The sequence below is a fragment of the Arvicanthis niloticus genome, chromosome 15 (assembly GCF_011762505.2).
Source record: "Arvicanthis niloticus isolate mArvNil1 chromosome 15, mArvNil1.pat.X, whole genome shotgun sequence".
Classification (NCBI taxonomy): Eukaryota; Metazoa; Chordata; class Mammalia; order Rodentia; family Muridae; genus Arvicanthis; species Arvicanthis niloticus.
The window spans coordinates 47729725-47746942 of NC_047672.1; the positions used below are offsets into that span (position 1 = coordinate 47729725).

The 17218-nt window shown below is 36.1% G+C and overlaps 1 protein-coding gene across 1 annotated transcript in view; it reads left to right on the forward strand.

Moving 5' to 3' along the window:
• Samtor (S-adenosylmethionine sensor upstream of mTORC1) overlaps nucleotides 1-17218 on the forward strand; it is a 59549-nt gene that overhangs the window by 14286 nt on the left and 28045 nt on the right. Inside the window, exon 2 of the mRNA XM_034519307.2 lies at nucleotides 307-448. Within this exon, the coding sequence (XP_034375198.1) occupies nucleotides 307-448 (142 nt within the window). The remainder of the gene's footprint in view (nucleotides 1-306; nucleotides 449-17218) is intronic.

The following is a 17218-nucleotide window of genomic DNA, read 5'->3' on the forward strand; positions in this document are numbered from 1 at the left end:
TACTGTGAAAATGAATACTTGAGTTTCCAGACATAGTTGTACCATACCAACATGGATTTGCTTTATGAATGTATAGCTCCTCTCTCTCTCTCCCTCTCCCTCCCCCCGTCTGTGTGTGTTCAATTTTACAAATCTGTTTAAAACAGTTTTGATTGCAGATAATCAGCTAGAAAGCTATATTTAAAACTTCATTAAGTTTTACTTGATGATTTTTATATACCTTGTTTATAAATTATCTTTATTTTCTTAAAATTAGCTCACACATTTTTAAATAAAGTTAATTTAGTTCATCTTTTTTGTATACAGTGGGAGACTTTGATAAGATCTGGCGAGAACACTGTGAAGATGCGGAAACACTTTGTGAATATGCTGTTGCAATGAAAAACTTGGCAGATAATCACTGGGCAAAAACTTGTGAGGGTGAAGGTCGCATTGAGTGGTGTTGTAGGTGAGTATGTTACTAACTGCACTTTTGTATTCTAAACTTCAATGTAAAGTGATGTGTAGGTTATTACATCATAATGGGAAGGATACATATTCCAAGTGATGGAGATGACTTTGAAGAGTCTCTTTTTCTTTGTGTCTCATTTGGTCTAGCTTTATTTCAGTTATCTTTCTTAAGGAAAATACTTGTTTTCCACTTGCCTAGTTTTGTCCAAACTTTTTATAAAATATGATTTTAAATACTTTAAGTAACAACTTATAAAATACAGTGATAGTTAACTCAACCATAATATAAAAACTTCTTTAGATGGTACATTTGGATTCAAGTAAAAAGTGAGTAGATTAAACTTAAAAATGTTAATAGTTTCAAAATCCTGAATTTTTGATGAGTGATTTTGGAGTATGTCAGCATTTGTGTTGACTGTGGATATTTGTTTTCTCACAGAACACTTTCTATTGTTGAAGTCAGAAAGTGGAATACCGTTGCTACTAATGTTACCAGTGTGGTAAAATTAGCAGGTTTTTATATGTAGATTGAATTTTAAATTGAATTTTCAGAAGTAAAATACTGTTTTGTTTGTAAAATTGTATTTTCCATCTCACACTTTATTTTCATTCATATTTCCCTTTTTTATAGTTAGGTTTCTTAAGGGTGTGTGTGTGTGTGTGTGTGTGTGTTTGCTATCTGTGCTCAGGCCTGAAGAACTCAGAAAAGGATGTTGGGTCTCTTGAAGCTAAAGTCACAGGCAGTTGTGAATACCCTGACATACATGGGTACTGGAAACTGAACTCAGGCCCTCTGGGAGAACAGCCGGTGGACTTAGCTCGAACTCTAACCTCTTTAAAATGTTTGTATTTGTTGAAACAGGTTTTTCATATATATACAATCTATTCTAATTATAGTTTCTCTTCCCTCAACTATTCCAAATTTTGCCAGCTACTTACCCACCCAAATCAAGTCCATTTAATTCAAATTTGCTTTAATGATACTTTTTGAAATCATAAAACATTTATGTAATTCATTGTAATGAACAAACATTTTAATCAGTTTTACCACAAGTACATGAATTCTGCTGTTTAATCCTTTTTGTAAGTTTAACAGTGTTGCCTTCTTTATTTTGTTTTGTTTCTTTCTCTGCTATTTTGTTAAAAATTTTATACAATGTATTTAGGTAATGTTTTTTCTTTATCCATATACTTCAGATCTTTCCTACCTCCTTACCCTTCATATATTTTGTTCTGACTGTCTGTTTCTCTCAAATGCACAATGAAGATCAAAATAAACCAATAAAACACACAAAAAGTACCAAACCACAAAATGAAACAAAAAGACACACCTCAACAACCAACAACTTAAAAAAATAATGGAGTTTTACACACACTCATTCACACATACACTTACCAGTAATTTTAAATCTAGGTTGTGCATTTGAGAGAAAACATTTAATATTTGTCTTTCTGTCTCGCTTATTTCACTTAAAATAATAATTTTCTAATCCCATCATTTTCCTGCAGATACCATGATTTTTGTGTATGCACACAATATTTTCTTTTTGTATTCACCTATTGGTAGGCATACCAACTATCTTTTTTTTGTGTGTGTGACTTCAGATACACGCCAAAGAATGGTATAGATGGGTCATATGACAGTTCCATTTTTAGTTTAGTTTAGTTCTTTTTTTAATACTTTTATGGGGATTTATGCATTTGATCCACAATTTATTAAACGTATTATTCCCTTGGCTTGCTTCCAGTGTGTACAGTCTTTTTAATATTTTGATCACAAATGTGGAAAACTTTCCATTTGTAACATTATCAGTGCTCAATAAACACTGGATTTTGGAGCATTTGGCATTAAGGATGTTTTGTCTCTCTTCTTTGCTGCCTCCTCCTCTCATGTGTTTCTAATTCTCTTCACAAAAAAAAGATGTTGATGTAACATAAAAGACACCCAGCTGCCCATCTTATGTTACTTTCAAATTCTACCTTTCATTAAAAGAAAACAGGACTCTGAAAAGTTAGATTTAGGCCTCAGGCAAGGAGTAAAGACTTATTTTGTACTGGATACAAGTAAATTGCTCAAAAGGAATGAGAACTTAAAGGCAAGCCTTCATTGCGTCTCATTGGCTAGATGGAATTATATGAGCCTCCCTCTTCCCCCAAGGAAACAAAACAGCACAGCAGAGTAACTAAAGGATGCAATCAGTCCACACACAGAGTACAGTGATACTGCACAGCATCTCAAAACCTAAGGCCACAGTGACAGTTGTCACTACATACACATTATTTATTGTACAACAGAAGGAATTTTAAATAAATACGCCACAGTAGTTTTGGAGAATATATACTTCAGATCTGTCTATAAAGGAAAACACTTATTTACAAAATGATGACAGGAAATAAGAATTAAAGAATGATACACCTAAAAAATACCTTAAATTTGTACCTGCAAATGTAGTAATTAATAAACAGAAGTAAATTTAGTTCAAATGCTATTAAAGACCATAGTGATTGTCAAGCCAAAATGTCATTTCATATATTATTACTAACTACAAAGAAAAACTGTAAATTCATATTTTCAGGATTTACAGGCACCACCTCAATCAATTGGTAGCATTTACTATAAAGGTTCAAGAGCCTGCTCATAAGTTGCAGTTGCAGTTTCATCTAATAAGATTTTTTTTAAAAAAATATTTGACTTGTAACAATCTTCTAGACTCATCTTTCAGTTTATAAGAAATAAATAATACTGAAAACATGATTAAAAGGCACCAAGAGTTAGGAGGGCATGGTGGTACAAACCTTTAATCCCAGCACATGGAAGGCAGAGGCAAGCACATCTCTGAGTGCCAGGCCAGCCTCATGTACAAAGTGAGTTCCAGAACAGCCAGGGGCACACAGAGACACCTTGTCTTGAAAAAACAAAAACAAAACAAAAACCCAAAGGACCAAGAGGAAACAATCATATGAATCTGAATCTTGAATACACCAAATAGCAAAGTTATTTTAAGATTAGGATACACATAATTACAGGTTATTACAGGGGGGTTTCAAAGTCCAAAGGAGAAAGGATGCATTGCCTTAAAGGAATGAAGAAACAAGATATAATAAGCCTTTCCTATAGGGGAGCCTTTGTTGCAGTGTTTCTGCAAAGGAGCAGTCAGTTTCTCAGTAGGCCTGACAGAGGTGGGAGGGGCCTGAGGTGGCCGAGCTTTCTTTTAAGCGATGATTACCGCACAGACAGGTGGGAATCTTTAAATAACCAAACCACAGGTATAATTCCTTATATATTTTTTCCTGATTTCTGTACAACAGCAGCATGAGGGGCTGGGAATGGGATGAATACGCAGAGAAGGATCTCTGTGCTCTTTGCTCTAAGAGCTGTCTCTCTGCATGCATAGAACATTCACTCACTCTCAAAGCATCTGAAACCAAATGTAAACTGATGCTCTCTAAAGAGGTAATTTAGCTTCATTCCAGACCAATTACTGCTGATGGATCCAAGTGTTCCTTCTTTCATCCAAGCCTCCTGTATTAGAGAGTGGAAAAAAAGTATGTCTTTTCTGGGGAAAATATTTATAGCAGTGTCTTAAGCACAATGACAATGTTTAAAAAACTACCACATACAGAATGAAGCAGAATAAAATGACCTAGAATCAAAAGGAGCAGACCTGCAAATAAATTATATGCTAAAACAAGCAGAGAACGACTTAGCTATTACAAACTTATGGACAAAAATAGAAAAAATTGTCAAGGAAATTTGAGGAAATAATCTTAGAGAATTTCTCAGTAATTGATAAAACAAAATACCAGAGAGGAGAGAGAGAGAGAGAGAGAGAGAGAGAGAGAGAGAGAGAGAGAGAAAGAGGAAAATCTGTGAGATATCTAAAGTATTTCAACAATGCAATTAGCCATTTTTAAACAACAATCAAAAATAAACTGTGAGGTTTCTACAAAACTGACATTTTAGCAAAAATTCAATTGTATAAAAATCAAAATAAGCATGTAAAGAGATATAACCACCATGGTCTAACTGCATTAGAACAAACTTAAAGTCTTATCAGAGTTACTTTTCTACTGATGCACCATAACCTAAGCAGACTATAAAGGAGGCATTTAATTAAGGATCATGGTTCCGGAGGGTTTGTCCAGGACCATCCTGCCAAGAGTATGGCAGCAGCAGGCAATCATGACACAGAGCAGTAGGTCAGAGCTTGCATGCTGAGACAACCACCATGAGGCAGAAAGCGAGTGAAAGCAAACTTGATCATGCTAACTGGGGATAACTTCCAAGCCCTACACAACCCACAGTGACACACTTTCTCCAAGAAGGCCACACCTTGTAATCCTTCCCAAAGGATTCCATCTACTGTGGAGCAGTTGTGGAGTATTCAAATGTATGAGCCTCTGGGGACCATTCTAATGACCCCTATGACAAAAATGTAAGATTCAGTCTGGAAACAGTAAGGAAAACATTTGAATTTTTGAAGCAGATGTAAATTAGAAGATTACTGATAATTGTTCTAATGATGATGATGTGGTTATACAGAAGAATTTTCTCCCTAGGAGCTGTGAATCCAGGGAGAAGACGGCATGCTGTTTGTAAACTGCTTTCAAATTGTTTAGGAAAGAATATGTTTTTGTATCTTTGGGTATATAGATAAAAATACTTGATTGAAATTATACCTATGCCTTTCATTATATATTTTTCTGTGTTTGATTATTTCATATTACATTTGAAATGTAATGCTTCTTATGAAAGAAATTCATTAAATGATTCTAACTAAATGACTAATAAAATCTTAGCACAGTAAATAAGTCAGTCTTATTTTACACATCAAATTTGTTTAAAATTTTAAGTATATTTAAATGAAAGCAAAGCTTTGTCCAGTAGTGTTTAAAGTCCTTATTAACTTTGACAATAATATTGGTTTCTTATATTTATCAAGAAGAAAAGAAAGTAAATGTAATTTAAATTAAAATTACTTCAAACTGAAATTTTAATTTTTTTCAAAGGCTTTAGGTTTAAATAGAGATGAGTCTTACACACATACTTTGTTCTGGGTCAAGACCTTACTGTATAATCCAGGCATGTTTCAAGCTCACAACCCTCTTGCTCCTTTCTCTTAAATGTAGTTTTTAAAAGCATGTGTTATCATGGTAGGATCAATCTTTTATTAAATCCACAAGTTGTACTTGACTGTTGTTCTCAAAAGCTGTAGCTAAATCCATATCAACTTTTTAAAAGCTGTTTGACCAAAAATGATCTTTCGGATCACATGAAGATATAGAGCCTCTTGAAAAAAAAAAAAAAGAAAGAAAGAAAGAAAGAAAGAAAGAAAGAAAGAAAGAAAACAAGTTCAAAAAAAGAAAGGAGAATGCGTGCAAGATAAAGATTCTTTATCCAAGTGGAAGATGCAAATGCTCCTGTGAGAATGTCCCACACCGAAGTCTACTGAAGAAAAACGGGGATCCATCACTCGCATTTCCTACCAGTCTCACCCACCTCATATGTGTATATATGCTCATGTGTGGGTCTCTGTGTGAAATATACAGCTCTTAGAATTATTAACAGAGGCCGGGCAGTGGTGGTGCACGCCTTTAATCCCAGCACTTGGGAGGCAGAGGCAGGTGGATTTCTGAGTTCGAGGCCAGCCTGGTCTACAGAGTGAGTTCCAGGACAGCCAGGGCTACACAGAGAAACCCTGTCTCAAAAACAAACAAACAAACAAAAAAAAAAAAAACCCCAAACAAATTATTAACAGAGAAGTAAATTATACATAATTTAAAATAAAAGTATATATAAAGTGTGTAAAGACAGCACAGCTTCTTACATACACATTTTGTTCTGGATTACACACACACTACTACTGCTACTACTAATTAAAGAAGGTCATGCAGTTGAGAGATGGAAGAAGAGGACAGAGGGAGGCCAGATACAATGTAATTAGAGCACTCAGTCAGAATCTTAAAAATTAATAAATAAATCTCTAAGTGTTAATTGGCATTTCCCTGATGTGGGAACCCTGGGTGTTAAATCTCCTCTAAATGTTCTCAGCCATGTCTGTTTGGGGACTTTTGAGAACACATCATTATTACATAAAGTGGGGAATAAGAGGGCAGGGAATATTGGGAGAGATAACTAATGCTGAAAGCCATTTTGAATCCTACTACATAGAAACATTTTTAAAATATGTACACGATATAAAAGAGAGTTCCAAAGGAGTTACCTGATACCAGGGGTTATCACAATACCCCAGCTAAAAGCAATATGCTACCAAATAACTCATAGAGACTTGAGCTGGAAGCACTAGATCTGCACAGGTTCAAGCCAGGTGGGGGCCTAGCACTGAGAGAGGGAAGTGGACACAGGGTCCCGCCCCTAACTAAGAACCTATTTGTAGTTGATAGCTGCTGGAAAAGGGACATCAGTTTATTCCAGTGTTGTCTACCTGGCTATAGCAACCATAGTCCATGGCAAGGTCCTGTGCCTTGCAGTAGTTTACCAACTGACTTCAAGTTTAACATTAAAATACTATGTAAAATTACCATATATGTAGGCACGCTGATATGTTTGTTAGATATGTTAGATATGTTTGTTAGCTTAACACAAACCAGGACCATCTGGGAAAAGGGAGCATCAACTGAGAAACCATCTCTATCAGCTGCCTGTAGGTAAGCCTATAGGGCATTTTCCCGTGATTGATTTGGGAAAGCCCAGAGCATTGGGCAGTACCAACCTTAGGCATATGGTTCTGGGTTATAAAAGAAAGCAGTCTGAGCCAGCCATGGAGAGCAAGCTATTAAGTACTAATCCTTGATATCCTTTGCTTCAGTTTCTTCATCCAGAGTCCCACCTTTAGTTCATACCCTGACTTCCATCACAGTGGACTACGACTGGGACACATAAGCTGAGATAAACTATTTCTCCTCAAGTTACTTTGGGTCATGGTGTTCATCATAGCAATAGATAGAAAATTATGATCCTATCAGTAGTTTGATATTATGTCCACTTAGCAGAATTATAATCGTAAGTTCATACCTGTGGCTTGGGTGCTCTCCAAGTATGGATTCTTGGTCAGACTGACAATCCCAAGCATGTATTTCTTCAAGTGGAACAGTCTTTGATGACTGTCACAAGTTTTATGCCACACTTGCATCACCACTGACTTGCCACAGCCCTGACTGTTGCAGTGTACAGTGTACAGTGTACAGTGTTGATGACTTTGACCCTCAGCAGCCTACAAAGCAGCCTCTAGTGCTATGAAAATCAACTAGAACAGAGGAATTTTCTTGTCAGTTACAACTTGATTTACCTATCTTGTGACCAAAGTGTGGTATATTCAGCAGTAGGATCTTACCCTCAAGTTCTAGTGAGCAGTCAAGAGCAGCCAGTAGTCTCTGTTGTGTGGGTCTCTGGAACACCACTGTCCAACATTTCCAAGGAAGTACCTCACATAAATCACTAGACTTTTTATTTGGCAAGAGTTTCTGGGAGGAATCTCCTGTGGAGGGTAACTCCACTAAACTTCTACATGGGAAAAAAATATACGTATATATAAATATTTTATGTATAGGTACATCATATACATATATGATATTTATAAAATACTAGGTTTTATATGAATTTTCAAACATTCTTAATGTGAGCTATTTCATTCCCCACAGCCCTCCCTGCCCGCCCCTCCCCTCAAAATCTTCTCTCCCCACATGAATTGCCCTTCCTATTGAGTTTTCCTGTTCCTATACCACCCATGTTGTGCCCTTTGCCTACAAGCTTTCTTTTATCTCCCCAGCTCCTTTTGGTTTTCTGGATTCTACAGGTACTCTAGGTTAAACATACAAACATAAACATCTGAAGGAAATACCCACATATGAAAACGTAGAACATTTTCACTCTGGAACCTGGTTATTGTTCTTTGTGAAATGTTTTTCCACTCCATCTATTTACCTGAATTTTTCATGATTTCATTTTCCTTACAGCTCAATAGACTTTTGTTATATATAGTCCAGGCCTCCTCTCTCCCTGGGGCTTCAAGTCTCTCCAGGGTTAGATGCATCTTCTCTCACTAACGCCAGACCAGACAGGCCTCTGTTGTATTTGTGTTGGGGCCTCAGACCAGCTTGTGTAAGCTCAGTGTCAGAGATCTCAGAGGTCCAGGTTTAGTTGAGACTGATGGTCTTCCTATGGGGTCTCCCTCTTCCTCAGCTTTTCCTAATTCAGTCACAGGGGTCACCAACTTCAGACCATTGGTTGGGTGTGAGTATCTGCTTCTGTCTCAGTCAGCTGCTTGTTGGGCCTCTCAGAGGGCAGCCAAGGATTTTTGTATTGTGGTTATATACATCTCTTGTTTTACTTTTAGGTATTTTATCATTTTGTTGCTATTATAAACTTTCCTTATATAGTCTAAGAAGCTAGTATATGTATTTGTATAAAATGTTTATGGATACTTATTATCACCATTTAACATAATTTTATTACTCTTCTTGTTAATTCATGATTGTTTATCTTGGGTTGTCCAGATAGATATTCACAGTATTATGTGAATATGCTAAGTTTTATTTCTTCCTCTCCAGTTCATTTGCTCTGGAGTCTACTTCTCTTAATTCCCTGAGCCGTCTTGCTTGCTCTGCTCTCTGTTTCTGGAGTATGAATGCACAGCCTGAACAGCTGTGTCAGGCTTCTCTTGCCTTGACTTCACAAGTGTGATGAACTGTGACACAGAATAAACCCTTTCTTCCTTAAGTTGCTTTTGTCAAGAGTATTTTATCACAGCAACAGGAAAAGAACAATGCTCACTTCTCTTAGGTTGCTTCTAGTTCAGCTTCAGTGTTTCTTAGTTCCTATTATGTATGATTTCACTAACTTGTGCTGTTTTGCTTTCCTTGAACACAGTTTTTAGTTGTGGAAAGGCAACATCAGAAGATAACTTCTGGGAGATGTTTCTCTCCCTGCACCCAAGGATCCAGAGACTAAGCTTGGGCCACAGAACTTTTAACAGCTGAATCATCTTGCTGACCCATTCATTACACAGCTTTGGCCTTTAATTCTAATTCTGTTTTGAAGCTGAAAGACATCCATAATTAATTGCATATTTATTAAGTACATATCTTGTATGGAGGCACATAGGTAATTTTTGGCTTTTCTAATCTAGAGTTCCAAACGTTTTCATATTCTAGCTATAAAACAGTTCCTGTGGTCTAAGGACTAAATAGATGTATCAAAGCCACAGGCCAATCTCTGTACCAATTCCTGTCTTAGTTTCTCTTCTGGTTACTTTGATCAAATACTCTGGCTAAAGCAACTTAAAGGGAACTTAAGACTCAGTTTTAGGTACAGTCCATCATAGTGTGGAAGTCAGAGCAGCGGGAACTGGAAGCAGCTGGTTGTGGTTCATCCACAGTCAAAAAAAGCAAAATGATGCTAAGGAATGTTTCCATGTTTCCTCTAGTGTTCTCCTGCCTGGGGCAGTAGTCCTGCTCACTGGCAAAGTGCATATTCCTTCTTCAGTGGTTACCATTAAAATAATACTTCAAGGGGCCATGTTTCAAATGATTCAAAAATAGCTCAGGTTGATGACTAGCATTATCCATTACACTCCTTAAGTCAGGAACAATATTGGTTATAAACAAATTATTTCTTTAATTTTTATTTACCATGTATTTAAATATCTTTAAACTTACTCTTTTATAGTATGTGATATTTTGATGCAACTTGTCTGTTTCCATCTGAGGCTTTTGGTCCATTCTCCTTCTTAAAAGCAACCCATTAAAAACTAAAAACTCTCCTGGAAACTCTTAATTTCCCTGCCCTCTGCCTTCAAGTTGCCCATAAGGACATTTCTTGATGCTACCATCTTGTAGTATGTAGGAAGACCCTCTTCACTCTGGAAGGGTTGTGTTCTTTGCTCTGAAGGGAAGAATGTTTCATGAGACCAAAAAGAATGCAGGTTTTGCTCTGTTTCAGCACAGTGTTAGCATTAGATCATGCCCCTTTTGTCTAACCACATTTTTATAGGGTTCAATCATGGGTATAGGAGGAAATCTTTATAACAACTCAAAGGACTGCTTACAGAGAGTTTCTATGGTGTTTCTTCTTGTGGATTGCCTGAAGAAGACAGGAAGCTTTTTGATACCTCCCACACACATCTTCCTATGTATCTCTTTCTTAATTTGTATCCCTTGTAATACCTTCTATAAAATCAGTAAAATTAGTGTCTCCCTGAGTATTTGATAAACACTCAAGGGTGTTAATCAAACCAGAGTAGAGAATTCATAATTGTTCATTAGGTTACATCAGCAATGTAGCCTGGAGCACATGACTGACATCTAAGGGGTCAAAGGAAATGTATGTATGTGTATACATATATCTAAACACACATATGTACCACCTGAATCTATACTGAAAAATATTCTCCTGCATTAAACATAAGTTATTAATTTACTATATTATATAATAATTTTATCATTTATAAAAAAAATATTACACAGTTCTCAAACTTACCTCTGTTTGGCATTTTCACTGTATTTTGTTTCAAATTTTATCAAATATAATTACATCACTTATTTTAGCTCCCTCCAGCCTCTCCCATCCTCTTCCTCCAACCCCTCCCATGCCCTCCACTCTCAAGTTGATAGTTTCTTTTTCTTTAGTATTGGTACAAAATTATATAAGTAGCAATAACAATCAAATATACATAGTTACATGTAAGTGTATATAAATGTATATGTGCATACATAAATACAACCTTTTATATAAACAAATATATAGTTACACATATATACATATACATACATATGCATATAATCATAAATATACTTAAATGTGTACAAAGGTTACATGAGACCTTGTTGCCCCACGTTCTTGAACCATTTTATTTTATAGTTTCTTCATCAATTTATTCACTTTACATTCTGATTGCAGCCACCTCCCTGCTTTCCTTCCAGTCCCACCAACACTAAATGACCTCCCATTACCTCCTGCCAGCCCTGGCAAATCAAATCACAGCAGGACTAAGCACATCCTCTCCCACTGAGGCCAGACTAGCAATCCCTGCTAGAGGAAAGAGACCCAAAGGCAAGCAAGAGAATCAGAAATAGCCCCCACTCCAATCGTTAGGGAACCCACATGAAGACCAAAGTACACACCTGCTAAAAATGTGTAAGGGGACTAGGTTTAGCCCATTCATGCTTGTTGGTTGGTGGTTCAGTCTCTCTGAACCTCATGGGCCCACGTTGGTTGACTGTAGATCTTCTGGTATCCTTGACCTCTCCATCTCCCTCAATCCTATCTCCAACTGTTCTACTAGACCCCTGAGATGTCAAATGTTTGGCTATGGGTCTCTGCATCTATCTCCATCAGCTGCTGGATGAAGTTAGTTAAGCTTCAGTCTGCAAGCATAGCAGAGTATCATTAATAGTGTCAGGGGTTGGCTCTCTCCCATGGAATGGATTAGTGATCAGTTTGCCACTCCCTTGGTCTCTGCTCCATCTTTACCACTGTACATCTTGTAGGTAGGACAAATTTTGGGTCCAATGTGGGTGACTTGATGTCCCACCCCTCCACTAGAAGTCCCACCTGGGTACAAAAAGTGGTACACTTCAGTCTCCATGTCCACAGCTGCTAGGAGGCTCAGCTAGGATCACCCCTATAGATTTCCTGGGAGCTTCCCTCACCCCAGGTCTCCAGCTTGATTCAGAGATGGCCCCACGCCAATTTTCATTTTCTCTCCCAGCCCTCTCAACCCCACTTCCCATACCTGATCCCCACCCCTATTCCCCTTATAACACCCTCTCTGAACCAGTCCCTTCTATCCATCTACCTCTAATGCCTGTTTTATTTCTTCTTCTGAGTGAGATTCAAGCATCATTCCTTAGACCCTCCTTGTTACATAGCTTCTATGGATCTATAGATTATAGATAGCATAATTATCCTGTACTTTGTGGCTAATATCCACTTATTAGTGAGTACATACCATGCATGTCTGGATCTGGGTTACCTCACTCTGGATATTATTTTCTAATTCCATCTGTTTGCCTATTTCATGATGTCTTTGTTTTTGATAGCTGGGTAGTATTTCATTGTATACTACAATGAAAAGAAATGTGTACCACATTTTCTTTGTTCATGGTTCTGTTGAAGGATATCTAGGTTGTTTCTAGTTTCTGGGTATTATGAATAAAATGGCTATGATGTCCTTGTGGTATAGTGGAACATATGCCTAGGATTCTTATAGCTGGGTCTTGAGGTAGAACTATTCCCAATTTCCTGAGAAATTGTCAAGTTGATGTCCAAAGTGGTTGTACACATTTTCACTCTTAGCAGCTTTGCAGGAATGTCCCCCTTAATCCACATCCTGGCCAGCATATGCTGTTCTTTGAGTTTTTGATCGTAGCCATTATGGTGGGTGTAAGGTAACATCTCAGATTCATTTTGATTTACATTTCACTCATGTCTAGGGACATTGAGTATTTCTTCTCAACAGTTATAGATTCCTCTGTTGAGGATTGTGTTTGGCTTTGTACCCTATTTTTTACTGGGTTATTTGGTTTGTTACTCTCTAATTTCTTCATATTTTTGGGATATTAGTCCTCTATCAGATATGGGGTTGGTGAAGATTTGAAGTTTTTGTCATAGAGATCTTTAACTTGTTTGGTTAGAGTTACCCCAAGATATTTATATTATTTGTGGCCATTTGAAAAGGGAGTTGTTCCCCTAATTTCTTTGTATAAAGGAGAGCTACTGAAGTTTTTGAGCTAATTCTATATTCAGCCACTTTGCTGAAGGTGTTATCAGCAATAAAAGTTCTCTGGAAGAATCTTGGGTGTCAATTATGTGTACTGTCATATCTGTGAAGAGCGAGATACTGACTTTTCCCTTCCAATATGTATCCCTTTGATCTCCTTTAGTTGTCTTAGTGCTCTAGCTAGAACTTAAAGTACTATATTGAATAAATACAGAAAGATTGGGCAACCTTGTCTGTCCTTGATTTTAGTAGAATTAAAATTTAAGTTTCTTCATTTAATTTGATGCTAGCTAGCTGTTGGCTTGCTGTATATTGCCTTTATTGCATTTAGGCATACACCTTATGTCCCTGACCTCTCCAAGACTTTTAACATAGAAGGATGTTGGATTTTTCAGAGCCTTTTTCAGCATTTTTTTTCTTTCAGTTTGTTTATATGGTGGGTTACATTGATAGATTTTTCATATATTGAACCATCCCTGCATCCCTGGGCTGAAACCTATTATTGGTCATGATGGATGATGCTTTTGATGTATTCTTGAATTTGGTTTGCAATTATTTATTGACTATTTTTGCGTCAATGTTTATTTCCTTAGGGGTTATAGGTTCATTTAACTTGTTTATTTGATCTTGATTTATCACTTAACACAATGATATCTATCAAGAAAATCATCCATTTTGCTTAAATTTTCAAATTGTGTAAAGTACAGTATTATGAACTAAGACCTAATGATTCTTTGAATTTCCTCAGTGTCTGTTATATCTCCCTTTTATTTCTAATTTTGTTAATTTAGATACTGTTTCTTTGCCTTTTAGTTAGTATGGCTAAAGCTTTTTCTATCTTGTTGATTTTTCTCAAGAACCAGCTCTTGGTTTTATTGATTCTTTGTATTCTCTTTTTTTCCAATTGGTTGATTACAGCCCTGAGTTTATTTCCTGTCATCAACTCATCTTGGGTGTGTTTACTTCTTTTTGTTCTAGAGCTTTCAAGTGTGTTGCTAAATTGCTAGTAAGAGATTTCTCCAATTTCTGTATGAAGGCCCTTAATGCTCCAAACTTTCTTGTTAGCACTGCTTTCATTGTGTCTCATAAGTTTGGGTATGTTGTGCCTTCATTGAATTCTTGAGGTGTGGTTCTTGTATGCAGCAGAATGATGGATCCTGTTTTCATATCTATTCTGTTAGCCTGTGTCTTTTTATTAGGGAATTGAATCCCTTGATATTTAGAAATATTCATGACCAGCGATTGTTAATTCCTGTTGGATGTAGTTTTGTGTGTGTGTTCGGGTGGGGGAGTGTTGCAGTTCTTTTCCTTTGGTTTGCTGGATTTAAGGTCATCTTGTGCATTGGCTGTGTTAGGATATCCCTGGATTGCTGTGGCAGGATAGCTGGACGCTGGTGGTGCCATATTGTCCTGGCTCTTGTGTTCTTACACTATCCTTTAGCCATCTGGTTTTTCCTGGTGTTGGCTATATGTTCCCGATGCTAACAAGACTCCTCTGGGGCCTGATAATCAATCTTGGGAAACAGCATGCTGCTTAGCTCTTTTAGCTGTGTGCCAGCCGTGTACCCCTTGAACCATTTTATATCCCAGACAAGTGGAAATGCTATGATGCCTTTCGCAAGATGATCAACTATTGATGACAGAAAACCAGGAAGATTACAACTAGATATGGAAAATTTTCCGAAACTGTTTTTATACTTTTTTACAGATCTTTCTTCTTACATACAGTTTTATGAAATGAACTATCATGGATATTGGCTGACAAGCTGTGAATTACTTACTGTGTTAAAATAAGTGGATTGGTGGATTGAGCACATTAGAATAATGCTTTAAAAAGGACCGTGTTTGATGGTCCTCTTTATGATTTTTCTTATGATTTTTTGATTGTTTTATAACTATAAATACCAAGTGGTGTTCTAGTAAATAAAGCAAAGTAATATCACTAAAAATATATTTTGTATTTTGTCAAGGCTTTTTTGCATCTCTTGAGATGATTATGAGGTTTTTGTCTTTAATTGATACAATTTATTATATTTATTGGCTTAAATATGTTGAACTATCCTGCATTGCTGTGATGAAGCCAACTTGATCTTTGTTTTTCATTTAAAATTCATTTTATACAGTATATTTTGATCATATTCTTTCCCTTCCCCCAAATAGTATATAGCTATGATTTCAGCTAGAATAAAAAAATTGAATTCAGTAAAGTCTATCATCCTTCAAACCTTTTTTGTATTTTCATCATATTATTTTCCCTCTACTCTCCTTACCCTCCCAACTTTCTTTGTTTTCTCTCTTCAAAGCAAATAAACAATAAACAACAAGGACAAAATTTAAAAAACTAATAAGACCAAAAATTAGCAAAATGAAACAAAAAGCTTACAAAAGAGAAGCCATAGAGACTGTTTTGTGTTTGCCAACTACTCATGAGCATGTCCCTATACTAAATTTAAGAGTATTTTACTGAGGATACTTGCATCTATGTTCATTGGGTATGTCGGCCTGTCATTTGTTTGCTTTGGTTTCATTGCTTTTGTGTTTTTACCTGGTGTGGGCTGTCAGGTAACACAGGCTTTATAGAAAATTTTGGGAGCGTTCCTCCTGTTTCTACAAAAATGTAGAAGTATTAGTTCTTTCAAAGTTTGGAAGAATTCTCCTGTGAATATATCTGTGCCTAGGTTTTTCATAGTCAGTAGGCTTTCTATTTTCTTAGTCAAAGGGAGAATTTCAGTCTCCTGCTTTGTTCTGGGTCCGTTTAGGCTTTAGATCTTTCCTTAGTTTGATAGCTTGGACATTTATCCATCTCTTTTAGACTTTCCAACTTAATGGAGTACAGATTTTTTTTGAAGTATTTCCTTATAACATTCTGAACTTCTCTGGAGTCTATTATATATAATGTTTCCTGTTCATTTCTGGTTCTGTTAATATGGGTCATATGTTTCTTTTGGTTAGTTGGGCCAAGTGTCTATCTTTTTTTTCTTTTCAAAGAATTAGCTTTTAGATGCATTGATTCTTTGCATTGTTTATTTCTATTTCATTAATTTATACTTTAATTTTTGTTATTCTTTATTGTTTACTAAGTCTGAGTTTTGCTTTTTCTTGTCTTTCTAAATTTTTGAGTTGTATCATTAAGTCATTTATTTTTGCTCTGCCCCATAGGTTTTGTTGGTTTTCACTTAGTTTCAGGATATTTTGATTTCTTTCTGGATTTTTTTTTTCTTGACCTACTCATCATTCAGTGGTGATTTGTTTAATTTCTATGAGTTTATACACTTCTATGGTTTTATTCACTGTCCATTTTAAGTCTTATTGCATAATGGCCAGATAGAATGCATGGAATTATTTCAGTTTTTTTATATTTTGTTAGGTTGCCTTGTGTCTCAACATGTGGTCTACTTTAGAGAAGCTTTCATGTGTTTCTGAGTAGAATAAATGTTCTTTAATGTTTGAGTGGAATATTCTATAGGTATATCCTAGGGCTTTCTGATATAATGTCCTTTAAGTCTGAGGTTTCTTGGTTTGTTTTTGTCCAAATGTCCTATTTATTGGAGAAAGGGAAGTTTTAAGGTCATCTGCTATTACTGGGTTTGTGTTAATTTTGTGTCTTTAATTCTATTTATATGCTTTTTATAAAACTGGATGCAACAGATTTTTTCTTGATTGGTCAGGGTTCATAGGTTGCAAATCTGGAGCTAGGCTTGTAGCTGGCTGGGGGAAGAGATGGCAAAGGTAGAAGCAACTTTTTACTATTTAACATTTTTGTAATAATATATTTGAAATTATTATGTAATTGTATTAGCATTCTCTACAGGAATAGAACTGATAGGATGAATCAATCTATATCTATCTAACATTTACCTATATCTGTCTAATATCTATCATCTATCAATAAACAAGCAAACAAATAAAGTAAGTAAATAAATAAATAAGTAAATAAATGGGATTTATTAGAGTGGCTTACAGGCTGTGTGCCACCTAGTTCAACAATGGCAGCCTACCAACAGAAAGTATAAGAATCCAGTAGTTGT